This window comes from Nothoprocta perdicaria, unplaced genomic scaffold (genome assembly GCF_003342845.1).
Source record: "Nothoprocta perdicaria isolate Ctin4 unplaced genomic scaffold, notPer1 scaffold_140, whole genome shotgun sequence".
NCBI lineage: Eukaryota > Metazoa > Chordata > Aves > Tinamiformes > Tinamidae > Nothoprocta > Nothoprocta perdicaria.
In genome coordinates this window covers 340,994-362,145 of record NW_020454539.1, presented here as the reverse complement: position 1 = coordinate 362,145, position 21,152 = coordinate 340,994, and the positions used below count along the sequence as shown (strand labels likewise).

Genomic DNA, 21,152 nt, shown 5'->3' with positions numbered 1-21,152 from the left:
CAGCGCCCTCGTCCCGTGCGGGGCTGCGCGGGTGTGCGCGGGTATGAGTGAGCTCGGGGCTGCGCGCCTCCTCGCGCAGCAGAGATGCGCGTGTGTCGTGCGGCGCTGCGCTGCGCGCGTTAATACCCGAGTAAGCATCAGCGTGAGTACTCGAGTAACCATTAGCCCCGAGACGCGCTAACGCGCAGAGCCCACGACACGGGCGTACCCCCCTGTCCTGCCTGCATCTCTCTCCTTCTCGGCCATACATTGCTTCCACGTCCATCCTTTGCCTTTATTATTTATGTGGTGCCGTGTGATATACATTAGAGCCCCGCATTTGATTGGCGTCTGCGATGACAAGACCTGCGTGTTAAGCTGTGTAAGACGCTTCCTCGGCTCCCGCACTTGTTAAATGAACTCCGGAGGAAGGATGCCACCGAGACACGGCAATATAATAAATGTCAGCGATATCCGCAGTGTCGAGATCAAATGATCAATCTTTGTCCCCTAGATAATCATTTTACATTCGCAAAGGGGGGGGAGATTGATTTTTTTTTTAAGCGCTTTATTAATTGCTTCCTAGATTATTATTGCCCCCTCCTCCTGCGGAGGTGTTAACTCTGGTGCTGGGGGCACATTTGGATTAATTAAAGTGGTTTTTTTTTTTTTTTTTTTTCCTGTTTCACTGTCCCTCTGTTTTTGGGGCTGCTCTCCCGAGCAGCCACTGCGGCCCTTGCTCGGCTGGGGGCTCCGGCTCTGCCTGGCTCGGGGCGAGGAGCAGCGACGAGAAGGACATAAAAAATCCAAACGAGCATCAGGCGAAATCCCACCGAAAGCCAGCCTCTKCTCTTTTAAAGACCGGGAAAGGAGATAGAATGAAATAGCTTAAAAAGTCAGCTCTGCCCACCCTCTTTTCCCCCACTCTGGATCAAATTGTGCGCGGAGGTGCGAGAACCGCTACGGCTGGGTCTGGGTATTCGTTTCAGGCGACCGTGGGAGCGCGCAAAGTGGTCGTTATGCCGGGGGAGTGCAACAAAAATAACAGCAGCCTCTAATGAACAAGGTGGGGAAATTAGTGACAGTCCTATCTGAGATCTGGCAGGATATGTTCCGTTTGAAAAAAAAAAAAAAAAAAGGAAAAAAGCAGCAGGCGAATTAACGCCCTATTCGTCTCCTACAAACTCTCGTGTTAGCAAATTACGCCTTTACTACACGCAGCAGGATGGCTCTACAGCAGCGAAAGCAGCGGAATTTTAGATTATATTTTTTTTCCAGACAACATCCTCAGACAACATCATAGCATTTTCCAAGAAAAGAAAGCCTGCGAGTTTTACACGCATCTTGCGGGGTCCCCCTACCTATGGGTGAAAATAAATAACAACAAAATAACGAATCAAGCAACCCCTCCAAATCCTCCGAGCAAAACGAGCAGGATCTCCGAGGTATCTAACAACTTGTTTAACTGCACCCACGTCCGACCCCCCTGCACCCCCCGCTCCACGCACCCGCCATCCCACCCACGCACTTTTAAAACAACATTTTTTTTTTTGCTCCGCTGATTATTAAATAAGCTAAATTAGCGAAACAGCAGATCAGGTAGAATTTCAAGAGATTACAACAAATGCTCATTTCCAGCTTTTTACTCATTATTACCTTTTTATTGAACAATCATTTTCCTTTCCTCTTGATAGCGATACATGTAATTGCAGAGCACAGTTATCTGATTAGCTGGGTCCGCTCTTACTCACAGTGTTGCCACGCACAGGATGTCCTTACAATCAATTAAGTCTTCCTCGACTTTCATTTCTGCAACCCGTTTACAGAACGAAGATACCTATTTTTATGTTTTTCCTTTTTTTTTTTACCCCTCCCTTTTATCGTCTCTCTCTCTCTCTCTCTTGCTCTCTTCCTCTTTTTTTTTTTCCTCTTTTTTTTTTTCCTCTCTCTTTTGCCTCTTTGCCTCCCGAATTCAAGGTGCAAAGATGCCAAAGAGTGATGAAATGAGAAGAAAGCCAATTGCTGGACTGCGGTGGGGGAGATACTGCTCCGAGTCCGCCCGCGACTATGGAGCAGGCAGTAATTGCTGGAGACAGGGAGAGCTGGGGGCTGGGCTGAGGTAGCCATGTATAAATAGTGTGATCTCAAATTGAAAGGCATAAATAACAGCAGAAGTGATCTAACCCTATACAGCCCATCTTCTACGTGCAAAAACAGCGTGCTGAGGACGGCCACATCGCCCACCGAAATCAAGTGGATCTCTGTGGATAAGAGCACCGGGCAGCCATGGAAGAACTTACGGCTTTTGTATCCAAATCTTTTGACCAGAAAAGCAAAGAGAGCAGCAGCAGCAGTGGCAGCAGCAACAAGAAGGAGACGATCACGTACAGGGAAGTTTTGGAGAGTGGGTTGGCTCGCTCCAGGGAGCTGGGAAACTCAGACTCTAACCTGCAGGACATGACCGAGAGCAGCAACCATTGCCCGGTGCATCTTTTCAAGGAGCACGTAGAGAGCGACAAGGACAAACTCAAGGAGTTCGGCACGGGCAGGACGGCGGAAGGTAAGAGCGGCGCCCGCCGCCGTCGCCCGCAGCGCGGGCCCCTCTGCCCGCCGTGGCCATCGGGGCGAGGGGCCCCCCCGGACCCGTCTCCCCGCGCAGAGGCCCCGCGGGGCGCATCTCTGCGCGCGCCCGCGCTCGGGGCTCCCCGAAATAAGCGGCACGTCCCGTCCTCCCCGCGCCGGGCCCCGCTGAAAGGCGCGATCGATCCGCGGCGCTGCGCATCTGGCGCGGGGGAAGGGGGCAGCGCGGGACGACGGACATTTTTGTGTGCGTGCGTGCGTTTTTGTGCGAGGAAAACCTTGTCCGGGGAGYTTTCTCGTCTCAGAAGACCTGTCCTTCCTGTTTCCGGGCCGCCGGGATGCGCGGCGGCCGCTGCTGCTGCGGGAAGGCTGCGCGGGCGCGGAGCGAGGCGCCCCTGGGCCGGGCAGGGCCCGCGCTCCGCGGGCCTGGCGACACGGAGCGCCCCGCGCAGCAGGCACCGAGCGCTCTGCCCCGCGCAGCCGCCTCCCTGCCCGGCACGAGAGGCTCGCCCCGATATATACCATTATATATATACAACGTCAGTGTGTATATATACATATATATACATATACATACACACAATTGTTGTTTTAAGGGGACGCACCCCTTCGCCGGGGAGGCAGGATGGAAAGGGTGGATTAGAAAGTTGAGGAAGTGTCTCCAGGCAGCTCAGGCAGGTGGACCCGCCTGGGGAGCTACCGGCCACCTTCGGGTAATAAAAAGCGGTTAATAGGTTGGGGAACAACAAGCGGCCTTTCAGCTGTTTCCTGCTGTTTGATCCCGTTTAATACAACGCCGGGGGAGAGGCACTTTAATTTACAGCCTGGGCGCTTATTGAATGTCCTTCTGTCCTTCGCCCCCTTGCCACAGAGAGGGACCGAGTGCAACCCGCCATGTGCGGGTGTCTGCCCGGGTCTCCGCGACGTTGGTGATCTGCCCTCCCAACTCTGCGGACTGCAAATCGCGAGGGCTCCGGTTAGAGGAATTATCCGAGTGGGAGGCGGTTTGTGAAAATGAAACCAGGGCACCCCCTCGTTTCTTTTTTTTTCTTTCTTTCTCTCTCTCTTTTTTTTTTTTTTTAGGATAACGAAAGACAAAAAAAAAAAAAATCTCTGTCCTGCTTCCCCTTTTCCCCGTGTATCGAAATTCTGGCTTGTATGTTTAGCTAATCTAATCTGTGGAGAGGGGCTGGGGGTGGGGATGGAAGGGAGGAGTTGGAAAGAACTGAGCTGTGTGACAGTTTAAATTCATGCCAGGTTTCAGCCTAATTTCAACTGATTCCGGCGTGAGATTTCTGTCCCATAGAGATGCTGGTTAATATTTCATACCTATCACGGACACGCTGTACTCCTTTATTCCCGAAGGGAGAGGGATTCTGAGAGGGGTTCGTTTTCCCTGGACATTTGCTGGCTTAGCACTGTCTCCTCCTAATAGGAGTTCCCCTTTCAGGAGAAATGAGCACAAAATGCCACTAAAAATGACGGGCTGATACCCACCTCCGGAGGCAGGGCCCATCGTAAAGTTTTAGGCAGCCGATGGCAAGCGGGAGACAGGGCGAGTAATGTCGGCCGGGGATGGTTTTAATTCCAGGAGTGAAAACGGGCTTCTCGGCTTGGATGCTGGGGCCGCCTTGCTCCAGCACCGGAGCGGTTTAGGGCATTTTATTGCACGTAGTTAATGGAGGATTTACATTTAGCCATTTGAATGTAGGGGTGCCTCTAGATATACATGTGCTGTATATATATATGTAACATACATATATACAATACACCTATATGCAATACACATATATGCAATATATGTATATATAATATATATGCACATATGTATAAATAGGAATGTGTCCGGCGAGGGAAAATCGAGCTTGGTCCCGCGTAACCTCCTGCCGAGCCTCCCTGGCCTCGCTCTGCCAGGGGCCGAGGCGGCTCGAAGGAGCGCGCGGGGCTGCGCGTTGGCCGCGCGTTGGCCGCGCGTTGGCCGCGCGTTGGCTGCGCGTTGGCTGCGCGCCCCGAGGGCGGCCTGCGCGGGCGGCGGGTCCCGCGGAGCGGTGCGGCCTCCCCAGGGCCTCCGTTGCCCCAGACGCGTCCCCGCTCTTCGTAGGCCGCGTTTAAAACGGCGCCGCTTCTTGAGGAAGACTGGTACAAAACAGAATCTGGAAAAAAAATGGGAGAAATAAATAAATCGAGGCAAAGACATATCCCTCCCCCACACTCCCCCCGCTGCGGCCCACACTGACGGAAAGGGCACCTGGCTCTTCTCGGGGTCCCGGGCAGAGCCCCGGGGATCCCGAATCGGGGGTCACTCCCCCCCSTCACCCCCGGCAGGTCCCTGCGTGTGCAGGGGAACCCTCCTTGGGGTCAGGCCCACGTGAAGTCTTGCACGAGGCTCGTGTTTCGGCCGCGGCGCCGGTGCGGAGCCTCTCACGCAGCGCTGCTGGATCCCGAAGGGAACGGGGTCCCGGACACCCTTCCCCGGTGCCGGTGCCAGACCCAGGCCMGCCTCGCGCCGGCCCCGTGTGTGTTTGGGGCAGGGGAGAGGGTCTCTCTTATCTGCTCGGGCGAGGTGCTAAGGGGAGGCTCTGTGTCCTGTTCCCCTTCCCCGCTCCCGGCAGGGATCTACGAGTGCAAGGAGAAGAGGGAGGACGTGAAGTCGGAGGACGAGGACGGGCAGACGAAGCTCAAACAAAGGCGAAGCAGAACCAACTTCACACTGGAGCAGCTGAACGAGCTGGAGAGACTTTTTGACGAGACTCACTACCCGGATGCCTTCATGAGGGAGGAGCTGAGCCAGAGGCTGGGGCTCTCCGAGGCCCGCGTTCAGGTAAGAGACACGCGCGGGGACGCGCCGCGACACGCGTGTCCTGCGCGGGACAGCTCCACTCCCGCTCCGCGGCGCCTGCCCCTTCCCTCGCTCCTAGCGAGGGGCTTCATCGCTGCTGGGATTGGCACTGGCTCTCGGCAACTGAGCGATTTGCCTCTTTGTTCTTTTTTAAGATTTCATTTGCTTTCCTTTTGTGAATGTGACAGTAAAAAAAAAAACTGCTTCCTTTAACTCATCCCTCTTTTTAAAAAAATTATTTTTATATAAAATAAAAAAAAATAAATAAAAGGGAATGAGGGCGAGGAAACAGTTGCCACGAAGGAGGCCAAGGCGCTCGGGTGCTCGGGGAGGGGATTAGCGCGAGGGCCCGCCGAGCCCCCCGCTCCATCTGCCGGGGTCTCTGCGCGCCCCGGGCGCAGCGAAACGCTCCAAACGGGTCCCCAACGCGGCAGAAACCGCCCGGGCTGCTCCTCGTCTGGGGCCTTCGGACCTGCCTCGTGAGGGGGGCTCCGCGTCGAGCCTTTCTCATTTCGGTTTGATCGTGGAGGGGGGGGGAAAGAAAACAGCTCCCACCCCCTACCCTCAAACCTCAAGCTAACCGGAGAATCTGTCCCCAAAGCAGATATCACGTAAAATAAATAAATAATAAAAGAGAAAAAAAAAACGTAGAAAGGATTAATAAGATCAACCTGTGGCTCTCTGGGCAGGCCCGCAGCGCAAGGAAGCTCCTTATTAGGCTGTAGCGCTGTGCTCGGCCTAGCAGAGCCCGAAGGGAAGTAAAAACCCGGGATAAAGTTCCCAAAGCGCCCCCTCCCACGGGATCCCCGCTCGCCTCGAGGGGCTGGGAGAGCCGGTAGCAGCCCCGTGGTGGAGTGAGTGCGAGTGTGAGTGTGAGTGTGAGTGTGTGCCGGGGGTGTCGGGACACGCGCGTGCTGGGACAGAGCGGAAACGCGCGAGTCGCCAGCGAGGGCGAGCGGGGCCGCTGCTCCCCGCGGCTCCGGGGCCGCGTCGCTTCAGGGAGCCGCTTCCCGCGGCCTTTTCCCAAAGGAACCGCGCGGCCAGGGCGCGTGCGGCGCTAGGGGCTCCGCTCTGCCGTCCGGGTCGGCGCCACGCGGGGTCTGAGGCGCGCGGGGGGCGCGGCGGGGCCCACGCGCTGCGGGGCCCCCGCGCCCGCCGCGTTGCTCTGCGCGCGCCGTATGAATTAATGGGAAGATTAAACTTTGGCTGAAGGGGACATCAACTCTCGTGTCATCTTCCCGGATCTTCTTACCCGGGCTCTGTAATATCTTTCCCAGGCCTTGATGTACTGTTTCTATAAAAATAAATTACTTGTAATTGGATTCTGTACTCTTTCTTTCAAGTACTTTATTACTGAGCAGCACCTTAACAGGGTGTTCATAGTTGCAGGAAAATTGGTGCTTCAAGTGCTTGCAGATCTTAAAACAGAACACCAAAAAGAAGGAAAAATAAAAGAGGGAGGAAAAAAAGTGATACTGATTTTGGGGGGGCGGGTGATAAGGAGATAAGACACCCTCTCTCTTTTGTTTTTAAATGTAATCATTTTACAAAAGAGGTTTGCACGAGTGAAAATAAGGCTAGAAATAACAGAATTATCAAGGGGGAATAGAGGCGACATGGATAATTAATTAGRAATAAACAGAGAACTTGATATCCGTCAAGAGGTGGAAGTGGAAAAAGAAGGGGGGGAGGGAAAGATTTTTTTTAAAAAAATACGTTCGGAATTGTTTTCTAATTCCTATCTGAACCGCTTGTCCTTTGCTGTTAAAGGATATAGTTTCAATTTGGTGTAGAAATTTGCTGTAAATAAATTGAAGCTCCTATGGTAGCTAGTCCTTATTAACCTTTTATTTTTAGTGTTGTACTGGAAACTCATATCACCCAGCTGTCAGGGTTATAATTGAAAGTTATGAGACCATAGTGAGGAGCAGGCAGTAATTCAATTACAACAAATATCTTTGGGTTTATGGTGCAGGGCTAAATTAAATGTCATTATTCACTGTCTCTAATGGAAATCAAAAGGAAATCAGATTAGAGCATTTGTGAAAGAAATCACTGAGTGATCCTTAATGAAGAAATAACTGTCTAAAATAGTGTACTGTGCTTTACTTAGCATATTCATGACTAATTGGAATTGATCGTGAATCACACCAAGCCTGATTTATTATCGCTTAACGCACTGGCTAATTCATCACTTTTATTCCTCATAACCTTATTTTTTCATAGCTAAAGGGAAAGGGCACTTCGTTTTCCACATTCAAATATAATTTCTGTTTGAAAGATGTTCTGATTTGCAAGAGAAGTTGTTTAAACGCTGCTTAAATTCCTCCTGACAATTTATACTCCTTTGGAGAGGCGAAAGGAGAGGGAAAGAAAACACATAAGGAGATTTCCTGCAAGGATTTACAACTGTAAAAAAAMCCCCTGTATTATCGTCGCTGCAGCACGATGATAGTTTGTGCGCTTATGCAAACAGTTCCCAGCACTCGAGAGGAGGGGGAAACACGAAAAAGAGACGTCTCTCGCCCTCGCTGTTGGCGCATTTGCCTTTTGCGCGGAGGCTCGCGCAGCGCTGCGCGCTCCGGGCAGCAGCGGCGGCCGCTCTGCTCCGCGGGCTGCTCCGCTCGGGAAAAGCGCGGAGGCAGCCGAGGTAATTAATGCCTTTGGAAGCCTTTCTTTGCACTAATTACTCCGTGGTAAATGACCATCATTAAGGCAATTGGAGAAGGCTGGAAGGGGGGATTTGAACGTAGGAAGTGCAGTTAGTATTAATTAACCGTGTGAGCTCTTGGCAAGCGTGTGCACGTCCAAGGTTGGAAGCGTTTACTTGGCTACCAGGTTTCACTAGCGCGGGAAGTCGCTGTTTGTCCCCTCCCYGACCCTTTGCTCTGAGGTGCTGGCGACCCTTTCAGGAGAGCTACCAAACCGAGCCCCTTAGCTGGGGAGAAATGTATGAAAATCTGAACTGCCCCTCGAAAAGAAGTACAAGTGACAACTGAAGTTCTGTGCCTGTTAGACTTGAGGGACTGGAATTAGAGGAGCTTTATTGGATTACAGGCGTTTCGCTGCTGGTGGGACATAAGTACTTCCATAAAGACCCGTTTAGAAAGATGTTGCTCTTGTCCCAAAGTTGGAGCTCTGGGAAGCAAACAGGAGTGTTTTTTTGGTAGTCTAAGGTTTGGGGAGCGATTTGGCCCCTCTGCTCAAATTCAGTGTTTCGGATCTTCCGCGGGCTCTCCAGCGTTTCACAGCTCAGTTCGGGAGCAGATGCAGACAATCCCATCCCGTGTGTGGACCTTGGAGTCCGATCCCACTCTGACCGCTCCTGGGCTGTTCGAGGTGCAAAGGCGCAGGGGGCCAAGGCTCGACCTAGGCTGCATGTGGGCTTATCCTAGAGTTGCCAGGGCCGCTCCTCGCTTGGCACGAGTGGCACAAGGGCTGCGGTGCGGGCACCAGGCCCCGCAACGCGGGGGAAGTGGCGGGACTCGGAGCTTTGGAGCTCCGAGGGGACGGGGGTTCTCCCGGCTTCGCTTCCCGCGGAGGGACCGCGCTGGAGAGCAGCGCCCCCCGTGCAAAGCAGTTCTGCCGCTGCTGGGGTCTCGCGTGGAGAAGAGATCTCTGCAAAGTGGCGTGGAGCCCCCAGCCTGGCCTGGYCTCTGCCCTCCGCCCCCCGTGTCCGACGAGCTAGCCCTCCTGCTCCGCAGCTGCCCGCTTTACCTCTCCTTCTCTTCTCTCTTGTGTGTGTTTGTGGTTTTGTTGGCGTTTCCGCCGCCCCGCAGGTCTGGTTCCAGAACCGGAGAGCCAAGTGCCGGAAGCAGGAGAACCAGATGCACAAAGGTGGGTGCGRGGGGCGCGGGGCGGCGGGCGCGGGGCCGCGGGCGCCCTGGCCGCTCACGGGCCTCGTCGCCTCCCTCGCTCTCGCCGCAGGGGTGATCCTGGGCACCGCCAGCCACCTAGACGCCTGCAGAGTGGCCCCCTACGTGAACATGGGAGCGCTGAGGATGCCTTTCCAACAGGTAGCCAGCTCCGGCTCGGCGTGTTCGCCTTTGCGCCGGCGAGCCGCGACCCCCGCTCGCTCGCACGGGAGGAAGCCGGCCGCGTTTACAAGTGCCGTTTATAGAGAAGTTGGCGCGCGTTGAAAAACGGGCTGTAAAACTCCGTGAAGGAGCCACCTCCAGCCCGGCTCGGCGGGCCCCGGCCCGGGGGGTCCCGGGCCCGGGAGCAGGAACGGGAAACTCAGCCCCCAGGTTGTCACCCCCGCTCCTGTTTTTTTTTCTTTTTTTTTTTTTTTTTTTTAAAGACGCCTTTGGTCTAAACTCTTTAAATACATAAATAACTTCTCCCTCCTGTCCCCCTCCCCATCCACCCACCTCAAACCTACCCGGAGCTGAAATCTCTCAGTCAACCCAAGGTGTTTGCCCAGGTCGAGAGGGCTCCAAAGCAAACACCAGCCCCGCTATACGAGGGTCCCGCGGCCGGGGAGCGGGTTTTAGCGAGGTATAAACAAACACCCCTAGAAAAAAAGAAAAAAGAAAGAAAGAAAGAAAGAAAGAAAGAAAGAAAAATAAAGGAGTTATTTAGCACTTGCCGTGCAGCATTAACCCCCAAAGCTCTTTTTGTGGAAGGGTTAAGGGTGCCCGCGCTCACGCCGCCTCTCTGCCCGCCCCCCACGCAGGTCCAGGCGCAGCTGCAGCTGGAGGGCGTCGCCCACGCGCACCCGCACCTGCACCCGCACCTGGCGGCCCACGCGCCCTACCTGATGTTCCCGCCGCCGCCCTTCGGGCTGCCCATCGCCTCCCTGGCCGAGTCGGCCTCCGCCGCCGCCGTGGTGGCCGCCGCCGCCAAGAGCAACAGCAAGAACTCCAGCATCGCCGACCTGCGGCTCAAGGCCAGGAAGCACGCCGAGGCGCTGGGGCTCTGACACGCTCCCGGTGCCCGCGCGTGGGGCCGCGCGTGACGCCCTCGCACCGCGCCGCCCCCCACGGACTGCCGCGCTCTCCTGCCCGGGCCTCGCCTCGACGCCGCGGCCGCGCGGAGGGAGCGCCGCGGGGCGCCCTGCCTGCCCTGCCCTGCCCGCACCTCGCGGCGTGGGGGTAATTTTTTTCTCTATTTTTTTTTTCTTAAAAACAAACAAACAAAATAAAAACGGCCCGCGAGCGCTTCCAGGCCCGCTCCTCGCGCCCCGCCGCCCGCTCGCGCGCACAGACTTGGTGGCCGGGGCGAAGACCGGCGGCCGTTGGCGGCCGTTGGCGCCGCGGCACGTTCAAATCTCCCGCCCCCCGCCGCGAGCCCCCCCCCCGTTGAGACACGCGCGCGCGCGCAGCCAACGTCCCCTGTCCCGTCCCGTCCCCGCTCAGAAATCAAGGACTTCTCGGAGGAAAAAGTAGGTGGGAGGAGGATGGAGGAAAAAAAAAAAAAAAAAGAAAAAAAAGGAATCAATCTCTAAATTATGTTAATCTGTGAACATTGGGACGCTTTGGATTTTTTTTGTTTTTTTGACCCTGGCAAAAGTGATCACTCCAGCATAACGTCACCTGCTGCTGTCAGTTTTGCTACCTTGTGCATGTGTCTAACTAAAACACTTCTTTTTTTTTTTCTTTTTTTTTGAGGATCAAAAAAGTATATTAGAACGAAACTAAACAAAACAAATAATAATAATAATAAATAATAAATCCTTGGGGCTGGTCTCCATTAAAGATGACATTTCTTTGTTGCCAACAGTATTATTTCACTGCCATGAATCTCTTCCATCACTGAGGAGCTGCTGCTGCAGAACTGGTTTGAATTTAAATGTGGAATTTCAGATCTGAGGCCAGGCAGTTTTTTTTTTCCTTTTCTTTCCTAGAAAAAAACAAAACAAAACAGCAATAACAAAAAAAAAAATGTGTCTCAAATGGCTATGTTCTTTGAAAAGAAAAAAAAAAAGAGAGACTAGAATTTATTAATCATTAGTGATAATTTGAAAGATGGGAACAATAAGAAATGCACCTGTTTTGCCAGAATCACCTGAACTCAATGTTGTGCCATAGAAACAGGTCATTTTTTCTATTTTTTYCCCCCAAATGTCTGGATCTTTGGATTGAAATCTTGCTGTTTTACTGGTTGTAGAAAGAATGACTTATACAACAAAGATGGACCTATGATTTTAAGGCATAATACTGATGCAGCATTACTTTTAGTGAAATGCAATTAAGTGCAGTAAAGTGCAATACTGTAAATATTATAGATTAAAAAAAATAGCCGTACTTATTCTGTTAATAACCAGTTCCACAAGAACCATAACTTAAGTCCTCTGTGCTCAGACTGGTGCATTGCAGATCCTTGCCAAAATGACAGCCTGAGTTTTCTATGAATGGATAAAGTTCTATGTCTATATCACATACGGAAAAAGATAGATGCCATGATTTCTAGTMAAGTTAATGTGCCATATTTCTGGGAAGTAAGACTGAAAAGTCTGTGTGACATTTTGTTTTCTATAATTTTAAGTAAAGAAAAAGCAAAAAAACAACCCATGAATGTGTTTTGGAGAGGTGGACAAGTTCAATATTTGACCATTTTAGTTTTTGCCTGCTATTTAGACAAGTCTTAAGCTAATGCTTAAGCAAAATAGCTAACACAAATCTGGAAAGGATAGGGAATAGGAAAAGCCTTTTTTTTTTTTTTTTTTATCCACTCAAAGTGGCTAAAGTTCATGGTCTCCCCAGTTTCCAATTTTTATTCTATTCATTTTTAATCAGTTCATTATATATATATATATATTTTTTTTTGGTAGGAAGGGGAGAGGAAAGATACAAATATTGCTCTTGTCTACCTCTAACAAGATAGCTATTTGTTGCCTTTGTTATCGAGGCCTGTATTGATGGAAGGCTATCCTCTCAAAGATACCATTATTAAGCCTGCTTTTTTTATGTCTTGTTTAGCAATCCATTACTAGTTTTGGCTTTTGCTGATATTTATCAATTTCAGATATTACTGCAGGACAAAAATTCATGCTGTAGATAAATTTTAGGCATTTGTCTTTTTCTTTTTTGCCTTCAAATTTTGATATTTTCTGGCAAGCAGAATTTCTGAAGTGTCAAAGATGTGCCATTTCCTTTCTATTTATTGTGTGAGAAGTAGTTCTATTTTGCATTTGCTAGAGTTGATAAGTGTTACCTGCCTTTTCTACCTCTGTGAAAGCCCAGTAACTTTTTAAAACGAGGCCAAAATGTTAAGATAATATTACTTGTTTCTGAGAAATATGGAGGAAAATCCCAAGTAAACAACAACTTCTTATTGAAACAAAGCATTACCCAGAAGGCATAAATGTTATTCATGATGATGTATGGATTTCTACTAAAATAAGAAATATTCAGAGTGGTTCCAGCACTTTTAACATACAAATAATAAATATTGCTATAAAGATGCTTTGTGCTATAACAAGAAATCTGTTATACTGGATTCCTGCAGCTGCTGAGGGAGAATTTGGTGCTCAATGCTGAACGCTGGAGGTGGATGCTTTCAGTTCAGAAGGTGGAAGCTTTCAGTCCGGTGGACTGCTTGGTATCTGTGCCTATGATCAGTTTATAATCCCTTTATGCCCTCTTTTGGGAGCTCAAGAGAGGCYAACATGATCTTTTCGTCCTGTGCTGGACTTCCACAAAGGAGGGAATTTTACCAGCTGAGCTCAATTGAAACTCTGTTTGGGCTCTGAATTTCCTCAGTTGTCCTGAGCGAAGTTGTCACATGTTACAGAACTTAACTGCCTTTTAAGATGTATATTCAATATATATCAGTGTTTCATCGGTAGCAACGACTGAAGAAATCCTGTTCTGCCTTTGCTSTTTTATGAGGTACCAACCCTGCAAAAATTCTCATAGATTTCTCCCAGAAATACTACTAGTCATAGCTTCTTTCTGGTATTCAAAAAGTAACCATGACATGAAAACATTTCTCTGATAGGGCAAATATGGCATAAAATAAGTGAAATATAAAATAAGGCTGGTACTGTAGCAAACTCTTGTCTTTTTTTTTTGATGAAAAATACTTTAAATTTCTTCTGACTGCTTAGACCTTTCCCTCTAGAAAGGAAGCAGGGCAGGAGTTTGACTGTGTTGAAGGAATTTCCATAGATCGGCCTGGGAAAAGGGGCAGGACGTGGTTGTGAACCTGCCCAGATGCTTTGCGCTGTTCTTGCACTTCGTTCAGCATAGAATGAAATTAAAAGCTGCACTGGGTGAGAGCGCGGTAGCTGAAACTGGTTCTGCTTTGCGTCTTTCCAGAATGGACCAACTGCACCCAGGGTGGTATAAAAGCTTTGCCTGGGATCTGTTTTGGATGATGTGTGCAGGTGACCTCCCCTTCTTGTCATCCGTACGTTGGGAAGAAAGGAGGAGCCCTGCCCAGACAACCACATATTGGACTGAACCTCTCTCCAAGGGCAAATCACTGTGACTCCTTTCCCCACCATGGAGTTCCAGTGATCCCTACAAGCTGAGGATCTGGACCAAAGTTTCTACTCCTTCTCTTATTATGTCTGTTTTTATTTTATTTTTTTCCCTTTGTGCTCCCTTAATTACTTTTTCCCTGAGGAGGCTGGGCTGGAGGTGGAAGATAAGATAATCAAGCTTTGGACGTGTTCTTAAAGATCAAAAGTTGTGTAACATATTAGATTCTCAGGCATACCAGCCCTTATTTATTGGCCATCATAATCCAGGCTGATTTTTCCATAATTTGTCATATTCCAGTGTGATATTTCATTTGAGAAGTGTAAGATTTCCAAGCTCATGGGAACAGCAGGCATTGGTCAGATATCCCCTGGAGTGGGACTTCATTTAGCATATGTGGATCACTAAAGAACCTTTGTCAAAAGTTTCATCTGGTATTTTGAAAAATAACTCGAACAAATGCCAAATGATTAATATTGTTTATAAACAAGTCTACATATACATTTAGAAAAAGACTTCATGCTTACATGGGCCCTTGTTTTTGAAACTGTCACAAATGTTTAAGTACTTCATCCAGTTTTATGAGAATGGCAAGACAATTCCACGGTTCATTTATATTCACTTGGAAATGTGTGGAAAAAAAATATACTGGAACTTTTTTGCTTTGTAGGGTCATATAGATGTAGTAATATTTTGATTGATATCATAATACTTAACACTTGTATAATGTTTATTTGAAAAGCACTGTATAAATGTTTATTATTTAATCTTCACCCATTATGAAGTAGGTAAGAATTATTATCAGCCCCCTCCCCCTTTATTTTCGTAGAAATTAAGGCATATAAATCAAGGACCAAGATCCATCTCCTTCAGTCAGCACAGAGCAATAGTATTTTCGTTTCTGTGATGTGGTAGCATCTCCAGGATCATAATCCAACGTGRACTTTGTGGTGCTAGACACCCTGTGGAGCTGCAAGCGGCAGAGGCCCTGCTTCAAGAATTTTGGAGTCTCTACCTTACCTCCTCAGAAATCTTAAAGGGAGCAGTGAACATGATTAAGGGTGGCAGAACGTGCCTGCAAGTTATTTCCACAGGACATGAAGTTGTTGCCCAACCCACCGACCCCACGTGCCAGTGGGAGTTGTGTTTATGACGCTGTGGTGCCAAGCTGCGGCAGTGCTAAGAGGAGAACCGAAAATCTGAGTTCCCAACAGCGTGTGCAAACTGCTAGAAAAGCCTGATTTCCGGCTTCCCCCACTATAAATTTTTCATGCTGGCCAAGTGTGCTGATGTCAATTCTTTGCATGCTTTATCTTCTCTATCTTTAGCACTCCATTTGCCCATAAAATAATAATAAAACATGATTTTGAATTGACATAACTTTGACACATTGGGACACGTAGTCCTATGGAAATCCAGATCCCTAAGGCAAACCCAGCTTATGGKTTTTTTTTGTTGATGGAAAATACGCGTGTTTTCTGCTCTTTTAGATGTGCTAGGCAGAAAAAATTATTTCACTTTTAAACATATAATTTTACTTCTGCGGACATTATTACTTTGGAAATGGCAGGGTTTTGGTTTTTTTTCTTCTTTCAATTTAGTGGAATTATTTGAAGTAACGAAAAAAAAAATTACGCGGCTTCCTTAGAAGTATGTTGATTTTTATAATGCCGATTATCTAATGATCCAGATGGCATCTTGGTAACTGCTAATGGTACTCAACTCTACAAAGTGCACATGACCGATGTCATYGGATTTTTTTATGTTCCTGTTTAATGAGGATGGTTGAAGTGCCCCACTCCTCCTCAGCGAGCAGCCCAATGACCCTGTTACGCTGTGTTTTTCCCCTAAGGTGGCAGGATTCCTATGGTCAACAGGCTTCCAAATGGCCAGGGCTAATGCAGCAGGGCTTCTTACTTAGCAACTCCAAAACCAGTTCTGCCTTTGGTAAGATGTGGAAGAACCATAGAAGGCCTGGTATTGTATGGAAATAATAAAAAGAAATTCAGTACGAAGCATATGACCCCTTCTCCATAAGAGAAGAACAGAACCTTCTGCTTTACGACTCATGCTTTGTTTTTTCTTTTCTTTTTTTTTTTTTTTTTAATAAAATCGCATCTTTTTCTAAGTCACGTCTTAAAAAGCTGCAACATGAGTCACATCAATGTAACTATGTGGCTAACAGATTGGTTATTTTTGTTATTTGGCCTTTCTAGTCGGGACAGTGAAAGCTGCAGGCTTCAGTGTTTGAGGTATTCTTCMAAAGAGGTATGATGCCAGATATCCCTCAAGTTTTGTTTGTCTGTTAGACAGATATGATGCTAAAAGTTGGTGCCTAATTTAGTAAATCAGCCTAGAATTTTGCTGATTTCCAATAAATATTAAACTTGAYGCAGTTCATACACCTTTATATTGAAAATTGATATTTAACAAGAATCCATTGAAGAGTGTAGAAAATATCAGATTTTGAAGCTGAAGATATTTATTGAAAGGCAGTACTTTCATGAATCTAGGCTTATGCTATGTATTAATTACAACAAAGACAGGCAAATATCTCTGTTTCTTTGTATTAATGTATGTGGATGTTTTATTTATTTTTTTGAAAATTTCTAAATGTATGTTATTTTAATTATGTTGAGTGTAAATTTGACAATGCTTTGCATTTATTTTTATATTTTTTAAACCTGTTACTTTTGCAAAACTCTGAGCAGCCAGTATGATTTGCAGTACCATTGCAGTTTTTGGCTATGTACACACGGTGTGTCTGAGTATACAGACATTTCAGGGATTGAAAATATGAAAAAAAAAATCTCCCAAACCAACTCATCTTAAAAGTTTGGACGCCTTCATTATTGTGAAAGAGCAAAAACAGCCAGCAAATGACTCTTTTAGGTTTCAGTTATGCCAGCATGCTCCTACATGAATTCGCCAGACATATTGAGTTTCAGTTTCAGAGTGTATTATGTTGAATCACGATATGAATGTACATCTTGTAAAAGTGAGATATGAATAAACTTATAAATATTTGTAAACCTGTGTTAAAGAATACCCCAAATAACTTTTGCTGATAGTAGGGGATTTCCCGCTGTCAAAACAGAGCTYTTCCTGCTGTATTTAACATCTCAGTTGCTTTTAACACCTTACTCTCTTCTTGCAAGGAATGAATGCAATGTGCCCCAGTCTTTTTTTTTGTTTGATATCTTTTTTTTTTTTTTGATTGCTAATTTTTTCTTTAGTATCAAGAGAAATAAAGGACTCTGCATACTGGACCATTCTATGGTCTGTATTCGATAAACCTAATATGTTCTATATTCATATAAATAGGGGAAGCATTAGATCAGGCTTTTTTTTTTTTGCCGGAGGTTTTGGAGTTTTTCTATGTCCATACTTGTCTGTGCTAGATGTAACTTTTCCTATAGTTTTATTCTATCTAGTAGTAAGCTGGCATTCTAATGTTAAAAAGATTATCCAAAAAATCCTCTTGTTTTTGTAGATATTGTGGATTCATCAACACTGCCAAAGCTAACTGGGTCAATGAAAATCTTTCTATTAGGTTACAGTTTCTGAATTAAGTTCTACATTTCAGAACTGGTGACGAGTTAGGCTAGACTTGTCGTCTGTCATTTTGTCTAACAGGCTGCATTTGAACTTCATCAGCCTTACAGGAGGGCTTGTCTCAGCCTTCCCCAATATTCTGCAGGCATGCCTTTGTGTTACTTACTATAGTTATCTTTTGTAACCTTGCATTTTCTGCAAGGACTTGCATCTACTAGAGGCTCCAACCTGGGACACATCTGGAAAGCGATTGGTACATTTTTTCCCACAGAATAATTACTGTTTCTCTCTATGCCAACACCACAAACTGACATCCTGTTTTTCCTGTCATTAACTATGCAAGAGAAAGGCTATTAGGAGAAAATTAATCCTTCCTTTCCGTCTTCTAAAGATACATGGGCAGTGAGTAGTACGTATTGTAGGAGCACTCAGAAAAATATATAAAGTGAAAGCAGTGTGTGCTGAAAGATCAGCTCCACGAGAAGACAGCCTAATAGCAATTCATAAATAAAAATGTTTTTAATGTTATTTTTTGCTTATTCACATTCACTTAAAATGTTGAGAAGACAGCTATGTTCTTTTGGCACTTTGATTGGTAGGAAGTTATTTTTCCCCCTCTTCATTTCTACAAATAAATAGGTTTTCAAGTGGCTACTTGTTCTATTGCTTCCTGAAATCATTCATCGTTCTGAGGGAGTTTTTTCTCTCTCTTCCTTGTCTTTGAGTATATTTTTCTTCTTCTTTGTATGAGAATTCATTTTCAATTCCAAAAGTTATTCTTTGACCCTATTGCCATCAGCATTTTTGGCTACTATCTCTAGTTTTCTTTGTAGGATCTGAATTGAATTGGATAAGAATAAACACAGTAACGAAATAAATGCCTTATGAATTGCCAGTGAAATTGTATTTTCCTTTCTTTCTTGAGGATCTTCTCTCTCAGGCTGTTATTTTTTTGAGCTGCAAACATCTGAAAAGAAAATTATGAGGAGCTGTAGGCACTGGGAAACAGAGTTGAGTATCCGTTGGCATGAGAATCTCTGAACCATGGAAATTTCGCCAATATATATGGTTCTCTCCCATACTACTTGCACATCCAAAACTCTAGTTAAAGTCAGAGAGAATTCTGGATACTCAACTATGCAGGAGCAGCCACAGAAAAACAGACCTGCATTCAAGAACCACATGAAATGACGATAGATTGGTCAACAAAACAAAAGGGAATGTACGGAATTTTAATTTCTTTTCTCCAAATGAAATACTCAGGCTGCACTAACAATATGATTAAAGGTAATGATCTTACTCTAACATTTAATAGCTGGTTTATAATTGCTACTGAGAGGCTRTAAAAATACTAGATGAGAACACTGGATCCAAAAAAGATCTTAATGTCTCACTCTCACTTTTCAAGGGAGACATCGAAAGAATTTAAGCATTTATTCCCCAAACCCTAAGACAGGACTCTGTGCTCCTTTTCAAACTCTACTGAAGCCTGAAGGCTACAGCTCCTTCTGATTAACACACATTAAAATTCCCCATGAGCCTAATGTTCATCTTTTGGGCATGCTTGGCACCTGACAGATGTCTGTAGCTGGCAGTCTTGCTCCCCCCGTGGCTTCATTAGGGTACAGAAGGTGTAGTTCTTCATCTTGCTGAACTTCACGTGCTGACAGCGCAGACACCGACATCAGAACTTGTCAGTGGACACAAAAGGACACTTTTAGGAAGTAGACTTCTGACATCTGGTGAATATATTGAGGATGAATCTTAACAAACAATCCCAGGTGTAACCATTGACGAGGCCCATGGCAAGTATCTTCCATACATTTCCTTGATCCTCCTCTCACAAGGCATGTAACTCCATGCAAAGGGCAACAGTTGCTACCACTTTCCTCCAGATGAGGAAGCTTCCTTTTGCGTAGTGACTCAGTAGCTGGCAGGTTCACACAGGACACTACATCTGGCTTTTCTTTACTTCCTTTGCATGAGTGGATGGAGTGGTTGAAAAGCTATTCTTGATGCTGGAGAAATACTTCACAAATTATGCTAGGCATGGACATGTTAGGAACCAGCTAACTGTAGCTGATGCAATTCTGATAAATAGYAGGGAATTGGCCTTTCTGTTACAACTTCAGTTCTAACATGTTTTCCTATTGTGTTTTCTGGCATCATGGTCAACCAAAACTCATCTTGTTTTTTCACAGGTAATTGGGAAAAAGAATCATCTCACATTTACTTTATTTTTATTTTTTCCTCGAGGTGGGACTCCATGCAGTAGTAGATGAACATTTCCTAAATCTGTCAGCTTTGTACAGAAAAATGCATAAATTTCATGAAGTTTTTAATTTAACTCTCTTTTTAGTGCAAAAAGACCTTTAGGAGAAATCCTAGATATGTACAAATACATMGAAATATTAACAAAAATATGCCTCAAAACTTCACAGTTTAAATTGCTACATGCACGACTTAGAGTCTGTAAGGAAGCAATCTCAGAGGATTCTGCCTTATTTTCTCACATGCACTCTTATTACAGGACCTCATTTGCCGCTGCACAAGATAAACTGTGGTCAAGGAATGAATCAGAACCGTGAAGACAACGAAACATATTTTTTTTTCTAGTATTGCTCACTTACTTAAGATACTGCTGAGTTTGTGTTCTTAGGCAAGAAGGTACAAGTTTGCACATAAAATAAGACTGCCTTTATTATTAGCAAAGTTGATGATGATGTAGGAGAAGATCTATCCTGATAAAGACTTTCAAGCTGATATGTTGAGAGTTGTAGAAAATTTCCCGGCACTATGTCTGTACTTTCTGTTTTCTGTGAGTTGAAGTCACAAGGCCTGAGGTGTGATGTACAAAAATGCTCAGGGTTTGCTGTTATAACTTTAATTAACCGAAACTATGTAGGTTTGCCACTTGGAGGAAGTAGGCAGCATTAGGTAGTGACGTAGTTTTGTGAAGTCAACATAAAGTCAGCTTAGTGTCTTTCACGAGGCAGGTCATCATGACTTTCTGCTTCCCTTTCACAGTCTACAAAATGGATTTAGTGACAGCCTGCTACTGTGTACGCAGGAGGGCTGTGGCCATAAATTTGGTAATCTGTACAGTGCATTTACATACTACATTTACAAACATCAGCACAAAATCCATGGGGCAACAAGTAACTATTCAATGCAATGTTCAGATGACATGCAGTAAATAAAGCATGAAGATGAAGAGAAATACTGAGAAGCTACTGTGTTCATTGAACACTGTGCACTGGATAAAGCTGGGGTCTTGTAGAAAAAAAAAAGACTTAAAAAATTTAAAAATATATCATAATGGCTATACAGTGGGAGAAGAATTTGATTGCACAGCAAATGTCACTAATGACATTTCTTGCCTTTTGGGTGTTTAATGAATTAATGAACTTTTTTTCCAGCTTTAAGGATTTTTTTTTAAGCTTAATATTTAAATATGTGATTGCCTAGTTATTCTTTCTCCAAACAATGATAAAATAAGACTATTAGGGCTCGTTAGGACCGAGACACCGGCCTCTCTGCTGAAGTCTGGAGATGACTTGATCCACACGAGAGCTTGTGTTAATAGAAGAGGAAGATGGCTATAGTATAGTAAGTTTATATAAGATTTGGAAGAACGAGCCACCTGAAGGGCTTTAGAATTTACTCAGATACTAGGTGCAGGGAACTTTGTTTTATGGATATTGGAGCCATCTGACATGAGGGACAATCAAGGGAGGATTTGCGACCTCTGAAATTAGAGATCAGAGAGAGAT

General features: G+C 46.2%; 1 protein-coding gene across 1 annotated transcript; it reads left to right on the top strand.

Moving 5' to 3' along the window:
• Positions 1 to 2,137: 2,137 nt before the first annotated feature.
• Positions 2,138 to 10,401, top strand: SHOX (short stature homeobox). Its single transcript, XM_026034260.1, has 5 exons — positions 2,138 to 2,539; positions 5,172 to 5,380; positions 9,178 to 9,235; positions 9,326 to 9,414; positions 10,074 to 10,401. The coding sequence occupies exons 1-5, from the start codon at positions 2,266 to 2,268 to the stop codon at positions 10,317 to 10,319; spliced, it is 876 nt and encodes a 291-aa protein (XP_025890045.1). The 5' UTR covers positions 2,138 to 2,265; the 3' UTR covers positions 10,320 to 10,401.
• Positions 10,402 to 21,152: the final 10,751 nt, after the last annotated feature.

Coding starts and splice junctions, on each gene's coding strand:
- SHOX (XM_026034260.1), top strand. CDS start 2,266: ATGGAAGAACTTACGGCTTTTGTATCCAAATCTTTTGACCAGAAAAGC. Junction 2,540..5,171: donor CACGGGCAGGACGGCGGAAG/GTAAGAGCGGCG, acceptor CGCTCCCGGCAG/GGATCTACGAGTGCAAGGAG. Junction 9,415..10,073: donor TGAGGATGCCTTTCCAACAG/GTAGCCAGCTCC, acceptor CCCCCCACGCAG/GTCCAGGCGCAGCTGCAGCT.